The following is a 16,454-nucleotide window of genomic DNA, read 5'->3' on the forward strand; positions in this document are numbered from 1 at the left end:
TGCAAGGCACACAAAGCTTCAAAGGGACAAGAGTGAGCAGCCACGTAGGAGAGGTCCCATGAGGGAACTCAAGGGACCAGTTCCCAGAAGTGGGGGGCCTGTTCCCAGCCTCAGAGACCATGAACCTGCAGAGTGGCTGGGCGTGGTGGCTCACACTGGGAGGCCGAGGTGGCTGGACCACCTGAGGTCAGGAGACCAGCCTGGCCAACATGGCAAAACCCCATCTCCACTAAAAACACAAAAATTAGTTGGGCATGGTGGCACCTGCCTGTAATCCCAGCTACTTGGGAGGCTGAGACAGGAGAATCGCTTGAACCCAGGAGGTGGAGATAGCAAGGAAGCTGAGACTGCGCCACTGCACTCCAGCCTCGGCAACAGAGCGAGACTCCATCAAAAAAAAAAAAAAACAAAAAAACCTGCAGAGCCAGGGGGACCCAGGTCTCCTGCCACAGTGACGCCTCAGTAGATGATACTGCCAGGACTCACAGTGGGTTGGGAGACACCTGGATGTGCCTGTCCTGCACGGCAGTCAGCCCGCAAGAACACCCTGGCCTCCTCCCGCGGCTGGAATCTGACAGCTGGTGCGTTCAGAGCCCACACTACACCTCCAGTGTGAGGCAGGTGGATGAGAGGTTCTCTCACCGGGAATGAGCAAGACCTGTCAGCAATCCCTAGTCTCTCCATGGCCCCTTCCTGCACCTGAGGTGGAATCTGCCATGTGACAGGGATCCTCTTAACTGCAGAACAAGACTGGCTTGCAAACCCTCGTCTGTTCGCCCAGATGTCTGGCTTCTACTGTGATCCCAAGAACACCTAACAGCTGTCATTAAAAGAGAACACAGTTCAGCTATCTCTTCCTCCCCATCCCATAAACCCAGAGGAGGGAGAAAGCATTGACCTGCTTGTTTTACCACTAGCAAGACCCTGAGGTGTTCCATCAGTGGTCTCACACATTCATACCTAGGCTTTGCAGCCCCAAGGATGTTCATTATTACTGTAGTCAACAACTCAACATCCGGTATTTGGTACCTTACTGCTTCGTCTCCCTGGGTCCCTATTGCAAGGTTTATAATAGTGCACTGCTCTCTTTTTATTGAGCGCTTACTATGTGCCGAATCCATCACACACACTACCTCCTCTAACCCCCACAACACCCAGCATAAGAAATGTGTGTTTGGGGCCAGGCACAGTGGCTCACGCCTGTAATCCCAGCACTTTGGGAGGCCGACACGGGTGGGTCACCTGAGGTCAGGAGTTTGAGACCAGCCTGGACAACATGGCAAAACCCCGTCTCTACTAAAAATACAAAATTAGCTGGGCGTGGTGGTGGATGCCTGTAATCCCAGCTACTTGGGAGGCTGAGGCGGAAGAATTGCCTGAACCTGGGAAGCGGAGTTGCAGTGAGCCAAGATTATGCCATTGCACTCTGGCCTGGGAAACAAGAACAAAACTCAGCCTCAAAAAAAAAAAAAAAAAAAAAAAAGGGAAGAAAGAAAGAAACGTGTGTTTGGTTGTTGCTAAATTTCCTGGCACAAGTTTCGAAAATCCTTGGAATTTCCAAAGGGATAGGTGTCTTTCTTGTATGCTAAGATAAATGAGGACTGGGGGCTCCTGGAGAGCCTCAGGATGGGGGCTGGTTGCCAAGGGAACCAACCATGTTATTAGAGTTGAAACTTTCAGGTCTCCCCTACCTCCAGGGAGGAAAGAGGGGCTGGAGGTTCAACTAATCAAATGGCAAATGATGTAATCAACCATGCCTATATAATGAAACCTCCATAAAAACCCAAAAGGACTAAGTCAAAAAGTGTCCAGGCTGGTGAACATGTGGAGGTGCTGGAGAGGCACCCGCAGAGGGCAGGGTAGGGTCGCACCGCTCCCCACACCCACCGCCTGTGTATCTGTTCCGCCTGTGCACTGTATACTTCATAATAAACGAAGACTACTAAGCCATCTAGGCAATAGTGGAGCCCTCGAAGGGGGCGGTGGGAACCTCTGATCTACAGCCAGCCGGTCAGAAGCACAGGTGACAATCCCGACTTGGATTGGCACCTGAAGTGGGAGGCAAGCTGGTGGGACTGAGCCCTCAGGCTGCAGGGTCTGTAGTGTCAGAATTGAGTCAAATTGTAGGATACCCAGCTGCTGTCCCGCGAGAACTTGGGAATTGCTTGGTGTGGGGAAAACCCCACACCCCTGGTATAGGCAGTGAGGTACTGGGAACAGTGGCACAGAAGAGAACAAGGGAGTTTTCTTTTCACAGGCAGTCACCCTATCAACCCCATTTCACAGATGAAGACAACGAGGCACAAGAAAGTCACATGTCCAGGTCATCCTCTAATGGCAGCGGAGCAGGGACAGGGCCACACTCTCTCTGGCTCTCCCCAGTCCTCACTCCCGTTCCCATTATAATCAGTGGTGACTGCACCAGGATTCTACCCACTCCCTGACACCTGCATGCTCTACCCAGCCGCCTCCGTGTCTGTGTGTGTGCTCCAGACAAGCACTGGGGAGGGTGGGAGGGTGCCCGAGGGCTCTGTGCCTCCCCGCTGACCTAAGGAGGCTGAGGTACCTTCTTGCTGAGCTGGTGGTTTTCCTTCTCCAGCTCCCCGCACTTGAGGCCGCTCTCCTCCAGCACCAGGGACGCATCCCGCAGCCCCTGGATGGTGCTCTGGAGGCTCTGGTTCTCCTTCTCCAGCTTCAGGATGCGGCTGGACGCACATTCGTTCAGCTCAAACACAAACGACTTCCTGGAGGCTGAAGACAAAGTCCAGTCAGAGCCCAGCGTTCTGTGGGCCTCCACTTCCACTCTCTGCCCCAAGCTCTGAGATGGTCATCAGTCCCAGAGTCCAGCGTCTAAAGGGCCGGGGAGGAGCTCCCACAGGTCAGCCAGGGACCCTCCCTCCGGCCCCTCCACTCCCAGTGCCCAAGGGTTCCTCTTTAGGCTTTGCTGGGGTCTGTCAGGGCAGCAATCCAGGGCTCAAGAAGGTGGCAGGTTACAGTCCAGGAGCCAATGCAAGGGCTGTGTCACTTATGGGAAACATTTGGCTATCAGGCTGCTACCTAACTGTCCAATCAAGGATTTTAGAGGCTAACAGAGATGGTACACAGGTGGTGTATTCCATGCCCCCAAGAGCATAGTGGACACTTCGGCTGCTCAGCAGGCAGAAACACGTAACTGACCACTCCCGTCGGCCACGGGTGGTAGAAAGCTACACTGGAACACGTGCCGGGCACTTGTCAGCCTGGATGAGACACTATGCAGAGATTTCTTTCTGTGACTTCACAATTATGTTGAAGAAAACTGTGATAGTGTATGCAAATTGCTTTCAAAATTCTAAGTGAGATGAAAAATAAGCTAAAAATAGTAAAAGGCAGACTATCTACTCTGCTTTTAAACAGGTCAGATGCAAATGGAGAAGGGAACAGTCTCGAGTCAGGAATGGGAGTTCCTGGCCCTTCCTGCTACAAGCAGGTGCACGATTTTAGGTAAGTCATGGGGCTGTTTCGGGAAGGGAAAAAAGGGGTATGCAAAAGCCCTCTTAAGAAGGGAGCCAGGTTCTTCCACCCCTCATTTACCCAACTGAGTGCCACGTCCTTTCCACACTGTTGCTAATACAGCTATTCCTCCCCCTACCTCTTCACCCCGGGGGCTATGGGTACAGGGGGGTGATGGCTTTCACAGCAAACACATAATTCTGGAAATGTGTGTGTTCAGATCTCCCGGGTGATCATAAAGACTGAACAGCGACTCGTTTCCCTCTGAGTTTCCATCTTCTACCAAGGATAATGACACGGACCACCCAACAGGCCAGAACGCCCCAAAGACCCAAAGCAACAACAGGCGAGCAGTAGAGGGGACGGTGTGTCCCTGGCCCCAGCCCAGCGCTGACACACACATAAACACACACACACACTCCACAAAGACGCTTGGAGGGCTCTGTCCCAACTAAGCTGTAAATGAAACTAACCTAACTTCGACACCGAGCCTCAAATAAGACTCCATTATTTCAAAACCTGTGGTCATCTGGACAGTGCCTCTGCAGAATTCATGGGCAGGGGGGACCCATTTTTAAAATTACAGAAAAATACATTCAAAAAGTACCACTTCAGCCATTTTAAAGTGTTTAGATCTGTGGCATTAGGTACAAGCACACTTTTCTGCAACCATAACCACCATCCCTTTTCACCTTCCCAAACTGACCACAGAGAATAATTTTTAAGGTTCTTAAAAATTAACAATAGAGTTAAACAATAGAGTCGATGTTTCATTTCCTCTTCCATTAAAGTCAGTGCCTCAAAGACTATTAAAATGACACAATAGTTTACTACTAGAACGCCGGTGTTTCTCTTTTTTTTTTTTTTTTTGAGACAGAGTCTCACTCTCTTGCCTAGGCTCACTCTCTTGCACTGAAGTGCAGTGGTGTGATCTTGGCTCGCTGCAACCTCCACCTCTCAGGTTCAAGTGATTCTCCTGCCTCAGTCTTCTGAGTAGCTGGGATTACAGGCACGCACCACCATGCCTGGCTAAATTTTGTACTTTTAGTAGAGGCAGGGTTTCTCCATGTTGGCCAGGCTGGTCTCGAACTCCTGACCTCAAGTGACCTGCCTGCCTTAATCTCCTAAAGTGCTGGGATTACAGGCATGAGCCACTGTGCCCGACCCAGTGTTTCCTTACTAGTGCAAATCTCATCAGCACCCCCAGCAACCAGAGTAACTGGGTATGTCTTAATAAGACAGACAAGAAGAGTTGCCCTCTATGGAACATACCAAGGGCCAGAGTCGGGGTTCATGCTCCGCTGTCTTCTCACTCATCCTCACAGCCATGCTGTGAGGCAGGTTCATTACCCATTTTGCAGGTAAGGAAACTAAAGTTTTAAAAGGTTAAGTACTTGCTCTAGGTCACCTAGCAAACTAGTGGAGGAACCCAGGCTTTATGCCAGGTGTTTCTGGCTCTCAAAGCCACCGCCCCACACACTCAGGCTTTTGCAAACACTAGAATGATGTCAGCTCCTAGCTAGGCACTAGGAGTTGACAAGACTAAGAATAAATCATGGTATTAACCTGAAAGAGCTCACACATTATACAAAATAGTGTAAATCGGTGAGGCCTTGTCACCCTACCAGCCACCATGGTCTCTAACAAATACTTCGTTGATGGGAGCCCATCCTAGGCTGCTTGTACCACCTCTCTGCTCCACCAGGGGGCACCCTCAACTTGGACTTCCAGAAGCGAGGGATTTGGGGGGATCCCCCTCGTGCAGCCCTCAGGCCCCAGCGCTACGCACAGATACCAAAGCACAGACAGCGAACTTCTCACACAGATTCACAGTGAAACTGATTTTAGGTTCGGAACTGATAGAAACCCCCAAATACAAAAAATATTCACCTGTTTCCAATAACCTTTCCAGCATGCTTAGATGTCTATCAAAAATTTTTAAAGCCACCCCCTAAACAAGCCAAAAGCCCCATCACACCCTGGGAAGTCTAAGTAACTATGAACTTGCACTATCACGTGCACCGGAACGGTGAGCGTGTGCTATTTTCAAACGCAGGAACTGGCTCATTGTTTGCCGGGGCTGAGGCTTCCTGCAAGCGGGGCTGAGTGCGGCCCCGCCCACGCTTCCCATGACCCACACCTCCTCTTGGGGCGCGCAGGGCAGTGGGCAGCAGAGCAAGTCCAGGAGGCAAGAGGGAAAGGGAGAGGCCCGGCAGAGGCGCTGAGAAACTGGGTCTCAGGGGCAACAGCCACTCAGCAACCCCCACACCCAGGAGAGAGAAAACAGGCTGCCTCCATCTTGCCCAATTATGCAAATGAATGGAGGAAATAACGCCCAGGGTACATTTATAGCAGGGATTCGTGCCCACTGGTGATGACTCCCGCCATCCAGGGCTTTCAGCCATCCACAGATGGCCTAAGAGAGCCTCTGGGTGTCAGTGCACTATAATCAGAAAGCTCTTGGGAATGTCCATATGGGAATTGGGAAACCTAGCAACACTTAATTTGTGTTTTGCGTCCTGACATCAAGGCTGCAAGACCCCTCGTGTCTTCCCCAGGGAGAACTGTAATGAAACAGTTCCAAGTGGTGCTTGAAGGAAATCGTGTTTGCCTGGAATTAATGGATGGGCTAACATGGCAGCTTCAGAGCCCAGGGCTCAGCTCCCTGGAGGCAGCGGCGGCCACGACCAGGCTGGCTCCTTGGCACCAGGCAGTACCTACCGTCTGACAAGTCTGCGTTTTTGGACAGCTGCTCCAGCTCCCAGCCAAGGTGGGCAGATTCGTTCATGCTCTGCTTCTGTGCAATCTCAAGGACCATGTTTTCTTCCAGCAGCTCCTCAATTCGTTTCTTATCTGTGTCCCGGTCCTGGGGTAAGAAGAGGCAAGAACTGAGGCTGCACAGCTGGGGAGCCCTCTGGACAAGCCTCAGCCCCTGTACAGCTACCATCATGTGCTGTGGATGAAGATGTACTGGCTCACTTCCAAATAAACAGAGCTGCACAGAAACGTCCCAACACAGGGCCCTGCTATGAGAGGTAAAGCCACTCAAAGGTACCCTGACCTGGCTACCTAGGTTATGAAGAGAGACCCGAGGTCCCTAACTGAATGCTGTCTGAACAAAGTGACGTATTGCACAGGGTTTTAAAGCAAGTGTGCAGCGATGGGCAGCTTCGTGGCTCTAGTGAAGCCCTAAAGCTGTTAAGGCCTCTAAAGCTGTTAAGAGGCTAACAGATCACAGCTCACCCCACACCATCAACAGCAGCAAAGACCCTTCTTGCAAAAGACACACACGCACACTCATTCCTACAGAAAAGCAATACAGAAGTCAAGTGCTCTCTGTTTGTGGGTGTTAAGTGGCACCCACTCAAGCCTGCTGATTTTAGCTAGCTACTCCCCACAGTCAACAAGTCATTGGTGGCAGCGGTAGGAGCAGCAGCGACAGGAGCAGCAACAAACCCAGTAGCTGAACTATCAGAGAAGGGCACGGCATAAACCTGAACCTGCCCCAATCTGTTTTTTCTTTTCTTTTTTTTTTTTTCTGAGACAGGGTCTTGCTTTGTCACCCAGGCTGGAATGCAGTGGTGTGATCATGGCTCACTGCAACCGCAACGTCCCAGCCTCAAGCAACCCTCCCACCTCAGTCTCCCCAAGTAGATGCGACTACAGGCTCACACCACCATGCCCAATTTTTTAATTTTTGTAGAGATGGGGTCTCACTAGGTTGCCAGGGCTAGAACTCCTGGGCTCAAGGGATCCTCCCACCTTAGCCTCCCAAAGTACTGGGATTACAGGCATGAGCCACTGTGCCCGACCCCAGTCTGTTTTCAGCGCAGTAACAACACAGCCTGCAGTACCAATTCCAGGTCGTGAAGCTTTGATTTCAGCTGCAGGTTCTCCTTTTCCAGTTCATGGACTTTATCGCCCCGGGCCCGAGCAGCAGTCAGCTGTTCCTCCAGCATGGCCTTGGTTTCAATTAAAATGATATTATCTTCTCTCAGCTCCTGGTTAGCAAAAACATACATGAGAACCATCAGATAAAGGCAGCTGGGTCATTAGGACAGAATTCTAAAACCAAAGCTCTTTCAGGCATCTGGACCCAAGCAAACAATCCAGAGGGAAGTCGAGGCAGGAAGTTTCTTCTCCACTTTTTGTTTTTATCATCTTCACTTTTTTTTTTTCGAGACAGAATCTCACCTCTGTTGCCCAGGCTGGGGTGCAGTGGCGCGATCTCAGCTCACTGCAACCTCCACCTCCTGGGTTCAGCAATTTTCCTGCCTCAGCCTCCCAAGTAGCTGCGATTACAGGTGCCCGCTACCACGCCCGGCTAATTTTTGTATCTTTAGTAGAGATGAGGTTTCACCATGTTGTCCAGGCTGGTCTAGAATTCCTGACCTCAGGTGATCCACCTGCCTCAGCCTCCCAAAGTGCTGGGATTACAGGCGTGAGCCACGGCGCCCAGCCCATCTTCACCCTTTTTAATTGGGCAAGGACAATGGACTTTCTCTGCTATAAGAAAAAAAATCTATGCATCAAGATAGGCTGGGAATAGTGCCAAGGCTTTGACATTCTTTTTTTTTTTTTTTTTTTTTTTTAATTTTTAAAAATTTATTTATTATTATTAAACTTCAAGTTGTAGGGTACATGTGCACAACGTGCAGGTTTGCTACATATGTATACTTGTGCCATGTTGGTGTGCTGCACCCATCAACTCGTCATTTACATCAGGTATAACTCCCAATGCAATCCCTCCCCCCTCCCCCCTCCCCATGATAGGCCCTGGTGTGTGATGTTCCCCTTCCCGAGTCCAAGTGATCTCATTGTTCAGTTCCCGCCTATGAGTGAGAACATGTGGTGTTTGGTTTTCTGTTCTTGTGATAGTTTGCTGAGAATGATGGTTTCCAAAAGAACAAAGCTGGAGGCATCACGCTACCTGACTTCAAACTATACTACAAGGCTACAGTAACCAAAACAGCATGGTACTGGTACCAAAACAGAGATATAGACCAATGGAACAGAACAGAGTCCTCAGAAATAATACCACACATCTACAGCCATCTGATCTTTGACAAACCTGAGAGAAACAAGAAATGGGGAAAGGATTCCCTATTTAATAAATGGTGCTGGGAAAATTGGCTAGCCATAAGTAGAAAGCTGAAACTGGATCCTTTCCTTACTCCTTATACGAAAATTAATTCAAGATGGATTAGAGACTTAAATGTTAGACCTAATACCATAAAAATCCTAGAGGAAAACCTAGGTAGTACCATTCAGGACATAGGCATGGGCAAAGACTTCATGTCTAAAACACCAAAAGCAACGGCAGCAAAAGGCTTTGACATTCTTAATCTCATTTGGACGGACAAGGGATCTCTGAGCCCATTTCCTTAACAAGGAAGGAGTGGGGTCGAGAGTCAATCCTGGGTTCCAGGTCTGAGTCTAGTAGACCTCTTGATTCAACATTCATTCTGCAGATGTGGGGCCTGGAAAAAAAGCAGCTATTCAGATAAGCTTTCTCATTCAATACACTGCTCCGAATCTGAGTATCTTACAAACACTCTTAGAAAAGAGAAGTTATTGGCAGTTTCCTGGAAATGGGGGTCTTTAAGACAGTTAAGTCTCAGCACAGCAAACCACACAAATGTGAACTCCACAAATATACACAGTTGAGGGGTCCATCCGGATCTACTTTTGTCACAGGCAGTGATGTGCACAAGGGAAGAAGTCGGTCCGGGGCCCACATTGCCACTGTTCCTAGGCTAAGGGCTTTCTTGGTTTCTCTTCTCCTGGGCCCTTCCAAGCACTGCTCGGTATCTGGCGGGGAACTGAGCTTCCCCCAAATGCCTTTGCAGGTTACAAACGGCACACGCCAGGAACCTGTATGCTTCTTTCGGTGGGCAGAGCTGTCTAAGGTTTGTCCCACTCACGAATCACACTGGGAACCAGGCGGGGAGTTCCTGCTTATCCACTATGTGCTCATCTTCCTATGTGGGCCAGAATCCAAGATTCCTGGTGCAGGGGAAGCCACACACTTTCCAGCCAGCGGACACAGATTTGATCAAAGCCTGGCAGGGGTGAGGGGCTTGACCATTAAGTCTCTGGATTCACCTGCGTGCCCTTCTCTGGCTGTCCCCAGCAGAGACCACATCTACTACGTGGCTGGCCCTGCCCCAGGAAATCCATGAACCGCCTTACTCACAGTGGCCCTGAGAGAGAGGCAGGGACAGTCCCTTCCTGCAGATGAAAGACCAACTCAGAAAAAATAATGAGCTCAAAGCCACGAACCTAGTGAGGTACAAAGCTGGAGCCTGACAAGCTGCAGACCCTGTGCTCTCCTCACTGCCCTCGGCTCCCTGAAGCCCACCCTCGGGGGCTTGTGTGGGTGAAAGGCCCTTATTGTACTAATGACACGAGCCAGAGCACAATGACAGACTTCAAGGCAGAAAGAAGGTCCGGTCTTTTCTCTCTGGCTATTGCCCCCACTCTTCCGACCAGTGTTCCAGCAGACCACCACCAGCACTCCCCAGCACCACTACCCTCAGGCCCTAAGCAACCACCGCACAGGCTGCCGCTGCTTCACCCTCACAACCAACTCCTATTTAGCCTTCAAGACCCAGCCTGAGTTGTCCCCACGGAGAAGTGCTTGAGAATTCACTGTGTCCCACCCAAGTCAGGCTTCTGGGCTCCTAGGGTTCCCCTGGTCTGCTCTGAGGCCACAGCGGGCCGGCCTATTCCTCCCCTAGATCAGGAACCCCGGGCAGGACTGTTGTGCTTCTGCTCTTGTGAGCCTCGCATAAGTGTTCAACAACACTAGTTGGCCAAATCATGCCACAAGCAGGAATCAAAGGCGGCATGTGAGGTGGACCTTAAAGAACTCAAGAGACTTCCCGGAATGAATGGGGATATGCAGAAGTGGGAGATGACATGGAACAGAAGATTTCTAACTGCTACTCAACATGCCATGGTGTTCTGGCCATTTCAACCTCCACTATGTATAAGGTAACAAAAACATCTCGAGTGCCCTGCACACCCCACCACCACCTCTGAAATGAGAAGCCAGATCCAGAAGAAGCTGTGGCCAAGCTCCCGAAGCAAGCCCAGAGCTCCCCCGGGGACCTGGTGAGGAGGAGTGGGAAGCCCGATTCCACACCTCTGGGTACTGTCCAAGGCCAGAACGCCCCACCACGGCCCTGACCACCAGTGACCTGGGGGGCTATTTAAAGGCCCAGCCCAGCCCAGCAAACAGCTGAGGGGACTACACTCATGAAGTCACAGGCCAGGCCTGAGGGCTGGTCCAGGAGGCTCGAGAGCTCACTTCTAATCTGCCACTGCGACTTGGGGCAGTGATTAGGCATGGGAGCTAACGGGCCCCGATGCCCAGGGCTGCTACATACACTCTCAACCCAGATTCCTCCTTCACAGGATGGGCCTGAAGCCAGGGTGACGCGGAGCTCGGATGACGCGTGTAAAACACTCCATGCGCAGTGCCTGAGACCTACAGACTCGCCAGCTGCCATCACCACCAACTCACACCAACAGAGCACCCCCGGCACTCGCCGTGGAGCACGTAGCATGTTAACAGCAAAAACTGGCTTCTAGGGTGCCTCCTGACCCCTGAGGAGCACACAGCACCAGAGCAGGTACAGAATCAAAGAAACGAGGAGTCCCCCACCAGGGAGCTCGGTGGCGACCACAATGCCGTATAATTCTCTAAGGGGGCCATAGCAGCAGGAGGCCGGCCCAGGGCATCCTCAGTGGGGAGGGTCTGGGTCAGCTGACTCAGGGTGGGCAGACCTCCTACCCACCCAGGAAACATCAGCCCCGCTCTGAACTCTACCTGCTCATCCAGCTTCGTGGACATCCCTTCGGCTTCACTGAAGACCTGCCTGTTTTCAAACTTCGCCTGCTTTGAGGAGCATGGGGAACTTAAACCTTAAACCAAACGTCAGGTCTGTCCTGTTCAACGTCTTAGTGTGCTGAACCTCATCACAACTCCTCAGCAGTTACTAAGGAATGAGGGAGACACAAAAGACACAAAGTCCCAGGTGGGAACAGAAGACCTCCCTGCGTTCAAGGTGTCCTTAGTAAGTACCCCAAATCTTGACATTCCCTGATTATGACGTGATGCGTCAGCTCTAATGTGAGCTGCTGGAGACTGGGGCCCTTCCTCAGGCCTCCACGGCCTCGGAGACAGTGGCAGCCCCTCACCCCTCCTGAGAGTACCCCATTTTCAGCACTCCCCACACCCCCCTTTATTTTCTCCTTCCTGTGAAGGCTGAAGCTCACGTTCGTTCACAGGCAAGCATCAAGGTCTTGGAGGCAGACAGTCATTCCCATCCCAGGTCTCCCTGCTTAGCAACTGCCATGTTATTAATTAATCAATCGTCAGTTTCCTCATCTGAAAAGAGCGGGGGGGCTGGGCGCGGTGGCTCAAGCCTGTAATCCCAGCACTTTGGGAGGCCGAGATGGGTGGATCACGAGGTCAGGAGATCGAGACCATCCTGGCTAACACGGTGAAACCCCATCTCTACTAAAAATACAAAAAAATTAGCCGGGCGTGGTGGCAGGCGCCTGTAGTCCCTGCTACTCGGGAGGCTGAGGCAGGAGAATGGCGTGAACCCAGGAGGCGGAGCTTGCAGTGAGCCGAGTTAGTGCCACTGCACTCCAGCCTGGGCGACAGAGCAAGACTCCGCCTCAAAAAAAAAAAAAAAAAAAGAGCGGGGGAACTGACAGTGGCTGCTACACCTGCAGAGCCACCATAAGGCTTCAGTGCACGGACGCAGTTAGGGCCTGACACCATTCGTAGCAGGCGGGGAAAGCTCCACAGACACACAGTCTAGTTACCACTCACTGAAAGACCCGATTGTGCACCTCATTTGGGCCAGCCCCTGAGACCGTGCAGGCCCAATCAGGCAATGTTTTCATCTCTGCAGGTTTTAAGTCTCTGTCACAATTATTCAGCTCCACAGAGGGAGCACAAAAAGAGACAACAAATGGGCATTAGCTGTGCTCCAACACAACTGTGTCCATAAAAACTCACGGGGGCCGGCTTTGCCCAGGCACTGCCATCTGCTGACCCCTGAGCCAGAAGGCACATGGGGCACGGAGGACCAGGGGTCAATAAGGCACAGATCCTGTCTTCAAAGAGCTCCCACTCTGGCTGGGAAGCAGACAGGACAGTGCCACGTGACGAGCACCGCCTGCAGTCAGGAGGGGTTTCAAGGTGCCTGGAGCAGGAGGCTGGGAGACGCAGGCTGCACAGATCAGTGCCCCATCCCTGACCTGGCCCCGGAGTCTGAGGAGCGAGCTGGGAGGAGAGAGCGGGGCTGAGCCGAGGAAGCACTTGTGCAAAAGCACCAGGAGTCCTGGGGGAGCTGAAGGGGGCGAGTGGCAGACGAGGGTACAGTGTGGATTTTAGCCAGGAGCCATGGAGAGCGGCTGCAAAGGCCTCTGCAGCAGGACAGACAGAGGCAGACTGGCCAGTCCAGACTGTTAGGGAGGGCACTCCACAGGCAGACTCTGGAGTAACATGAGCGAGGATGCCAGTGAGGCTGAGGCGCCCTCTTCGACACCCGCCTCCGGACAGGGAGATGCTGGGAGGTGAGAAACAGGCTTATAAACAGGAGGGGCACCTGGGCCTGGGACACGGGGGGTAGGGAGGAAGACAAAGAACCAAGGTGGCCCTGTGCTCTGACTTGAGAACCTGAGTGGATGCGACTACAGACCAGAGACAGGACAGGCAGGTGTGGAGGGAAAGACAATGACTCTGAACACACTGGCCTTGAGATGTCTCTGGACGACCTGAGTACACTGAGGCCTGGAGCACAAGACAGAGCCTCAGCCAAGGATTAAGATCTGGGACTCAAGGGTCTATGTGTATGGGCTAAGAGAAGTGGGCGGGGCAGGTGAGCCATCCCTGGAGAAAGCCCAGAGGAGCAGAGGGCGAGGGGTGAATGAGGGCCCTGATATTGAGGGGTGGGCCTGCGAGGGGAGGGTGAGTCCAGGAGTGGGGAGAGTGGAAGCTCAGGGAGGAAGTGGTAGGAGGGGCTGGGGCCGAGGAGTGCTTGCCGGATATGTCCATGTCAGGAGCACTCTTCACTGGCAAGAGTGGCTTTGGTAAGTGGGGGGTGCAGGCACGGCAGGTGGCCCCAGAGACTGGGGGAAATGGGCCCACGGCTGATGCTGCTTTCACACAGGTCTGCCTTTGAGCCCAGGGAGAGGCAGCTGGAGACAGTGGAGGAAAGTGGAAAGGTCTGTTTTAAGTAAAAGATGGGAGAGCCTCAGGGGCCTTAAGACATTGGACTCAAATCAACAAACATGTCCCAAGCACCTTTTCCTCCCAAAGATGACTGAGACCTCTGAGAGCTGCAGGAGATGCTGTGTGGGGCCAGAGGAGGCTGGAGGAGGGCAGGAGAGCTGGGGCCCTATCTCCAGGCCTCGTGGGCAAGGCAGACCAGGCCACAGCAGAGCTCCTGCCCCCACCCCATTCCTGGTCACCATGGCGGAGGGCGGGGGAGGATGTGCACACATGTGTGTGCACGTGCAAGAGAGAGGAGAGAAAGACACATACACATTCTGGGAACCAGCTCCTCACTGGTTGGTGCTGGCCAACAACCCTTTCTGTCCCTCTGGCTGACCCCTCACTGCAGAGATCTATTCCAGGGTCCCCACCTCCTCTGGGGCAGCTCCCTGTCAGGGAGGCTCCCCATGGAGAGGTGCACCCCAGGATAAGCCCACTGCAAACATGGTCCTGTATCACAGGATGCCAAGGTCTCAGACATGCCCCAGAGCACCCCCCACTTTGACAGATGGGGACAAGACTTGCTTAACACCTGGCGAGCTGGATATAGACTATGCCCAGCTAGGTCTCTACCCCTGGGTATAGACTGTGCCCAGGTAGGTTTCTGCCCCTGGGTATGGACTGTGCCCAGGTAGGTTTCTGCCCCTGGGTATGGACTGTGCCCAGGTAGGTTTCTGCCCCTGGGTATGGACTGTGCCCAGGTAGGTTTCTGCCCCTGGGTATGGACTGTGCCCAGGTAAAAGATGGGAGGTCTCTGCTCCTGGATGTAGACTGCACCCAGCTAGGTCTCTGCCCCCGGGTGTAGACTCTGCCCAGCTAGGTCTCTGCCCCCGGGTGTAGACTCTGCCCAGCTAGGTCTCTGCCCCTGGGTGTAGACTCTGCCCAGCTAGGTCTCTGCCCCTGGGTGTAGACTCTGCCCAGCTAGGTCTCTGCCCCTGGGTGTAGACTCTGCCCAGCTAGGTCTCTGCCCCTGGGTGTAGACTCTGCCCAGCTAAGTCTCTGCCCCTCGGGCTATTTGGGAGCCCGTACTGCGTAGAGAGCCGTAAATCACACAGAAGCAGAGAGAGGTTACATCCACTCCACTCAGGATGCACACAGCATCTATGCATCTGCCCTTTGCCTGCAGTAGAAATTTGCAGCCAGTTTTAAAATATGGGAAAAATTGCAGCCAATTTTAAAATATGGGATGCAATTTTAAAAATATGCGTCCTTCTCCCACGCAGCCCTGAGGGCAACCCCCATGCCATGGACAGCACCGAGCAGAAGAACTACTATTTACAAAGGGAAGTCAGGGACACCCCACGCCTGCCCGCACGCTTCCTCCTGGACCGAGGGACACCTACTCTGCTGTTCATTTAGTTGTTTCACTTCTTATGTAAGCTAGGCTAGGAGCAAAAATAGCTGCCAGACTTTTGAAAACAAACCATGTACATTTGTGTTCCATGTTTTTGTAACCAAAATTAATCTGCCCTTGCCCCGAAGCCTGGGTCCTTTATCTTGTCCTCCCACATGGCAGGACGCGCTCTCCCTTCGGTGATGCACACCGATGTGCTTTCCGGGTTAGACGGGGCAGCCTGTCTGGGCGGACCCGGCACCAGTCTCTCCCACTGTACCTGCAAGTGCTGCACCCATTCGAGCTGGCACAAATCCAATAACCTCTCTGCTCTCCTGCCTATCTCACCCAACAGCCCTGTCTCCAGTCCCAAGGAATCGAAAACTCATGATTCCTCCCGTTCCCTCCTCCCCAGACTGCAAGCCTTTTAACTGCAGAGCAAAGGGTGGCGTGATTACCAAGTGCCTTGTGTGTGCCAGGCTCTCTGTATAGGCAGTCAAGTAAGACAGAGTCCCGCCTGCTGGGGCTCAAGGTCCACACAAAAAGCCTCTGGCCACACGCTGCCCACAAACTGACCCTTGGCTCTGCAAACCCTGCCTTTCCGGAGGGAATCCAGGAGTGAAGAGCCTCGGGGGGGAAAAAAAGCACTCTCTTCGTCTGCAACCGTATTCCTCCAGCTTGGGAGGAATCCAGGAAGTATAAAGGGACAGACACACGCAGATGTGTTCATATTTCCATTTGGATGACAGCCACTGACGTGTGTGCATCTCTTTTGGCTGTACTATAGGAATACATTAAGGAATTCAATGGAAACATATCTTCTTGCTAATATTTTAATGGTATAGATCTGCTAATGAATTCTCTTCCAAACATACACTTAGTGTACTCTGTTGCTTTACGTCTTATTTTAAACTGAGCCTTAACGGAATATAGTATTTTAACATTAACTCTGCCAATACTTTTATCTAGACGCCTGTTGCCATTTTTGTCGTCTGTGACATTTATGTCCAAAGAAAGGCAGGATTACATTTTTTCCTAACAGATTGAGTTGGTGTAGTGTATTCTTGGTTATCAAAATACTCATACAGCTTTGGGATTTCAAATTGGTAAATATTCATGATGTGTGAAAAAGCATGACATACACTGCACGCTCTCAAACATGTAAAACGAGGCTGTGTGCACACACAGGACACAGAAGGACACGGCAAACTGTAAACTGCTTGTGCTTCGGAGGACTTTGTTCTTTGCTTGTCTTTTTCAGTTTCCTATAATGTACACGTTAATTTTTTTTAAAGTAAGGTTATTTTTTTAAGGGGGACAAGATGGCCTGGG

At 52.0% G+C, this 16,454-nt stretch overlaps 1 protein-coding gene across 5 annotated transcripts in view; it reads right to left on the minus strand.

The window, feature by feature from the left end:
• Nucleotides 1–16,454, minus strand: part of CCDC88C (coiled-coil domain containing 88C) — a 146,953-nt gene that overhangs the window by 46,747 nt on the left and 83,752 nt on the right. For all 5 annotated transcript variants that reach the window (XM_007987601.3, XM_037984401.2, XM_037984402.2 and 2 more), the window contains 3 exons: nt 7,347–7,493; nt 6,214–6,358; nt 2,567–2,751 (listed from right to left, as the gene is read on the minus strand). In XM_007987601.3, coding sequence (XP_007985792.3) covers nt 2,567–2,751; nt 6,214–6,358; nt 7,347–7,493 — 477 coding nt within the window. The remainder of the gene's footprint in view (nt 1–2,566; nt 2,752–6,213; nt 6,359–7,346; nt 7,494–16,454) is intronic.

Source organism: Chlorocebus sabaeus, chromosome 24 (genome assembly GCF_047675955.1).
Source record: "Chlorocebus sabaeus isolate Y175 chromosome 24, mChlSab1.0.hap1, whole genome shotgun sequence".
In the NCBI taxonomy this organism is placed as follows: Eukaryota; Metazoa; Chordata; class Mammalia; order Primates; family Cercopithecidae; genus Chlorocebus; species Chlorocebus sabaeus.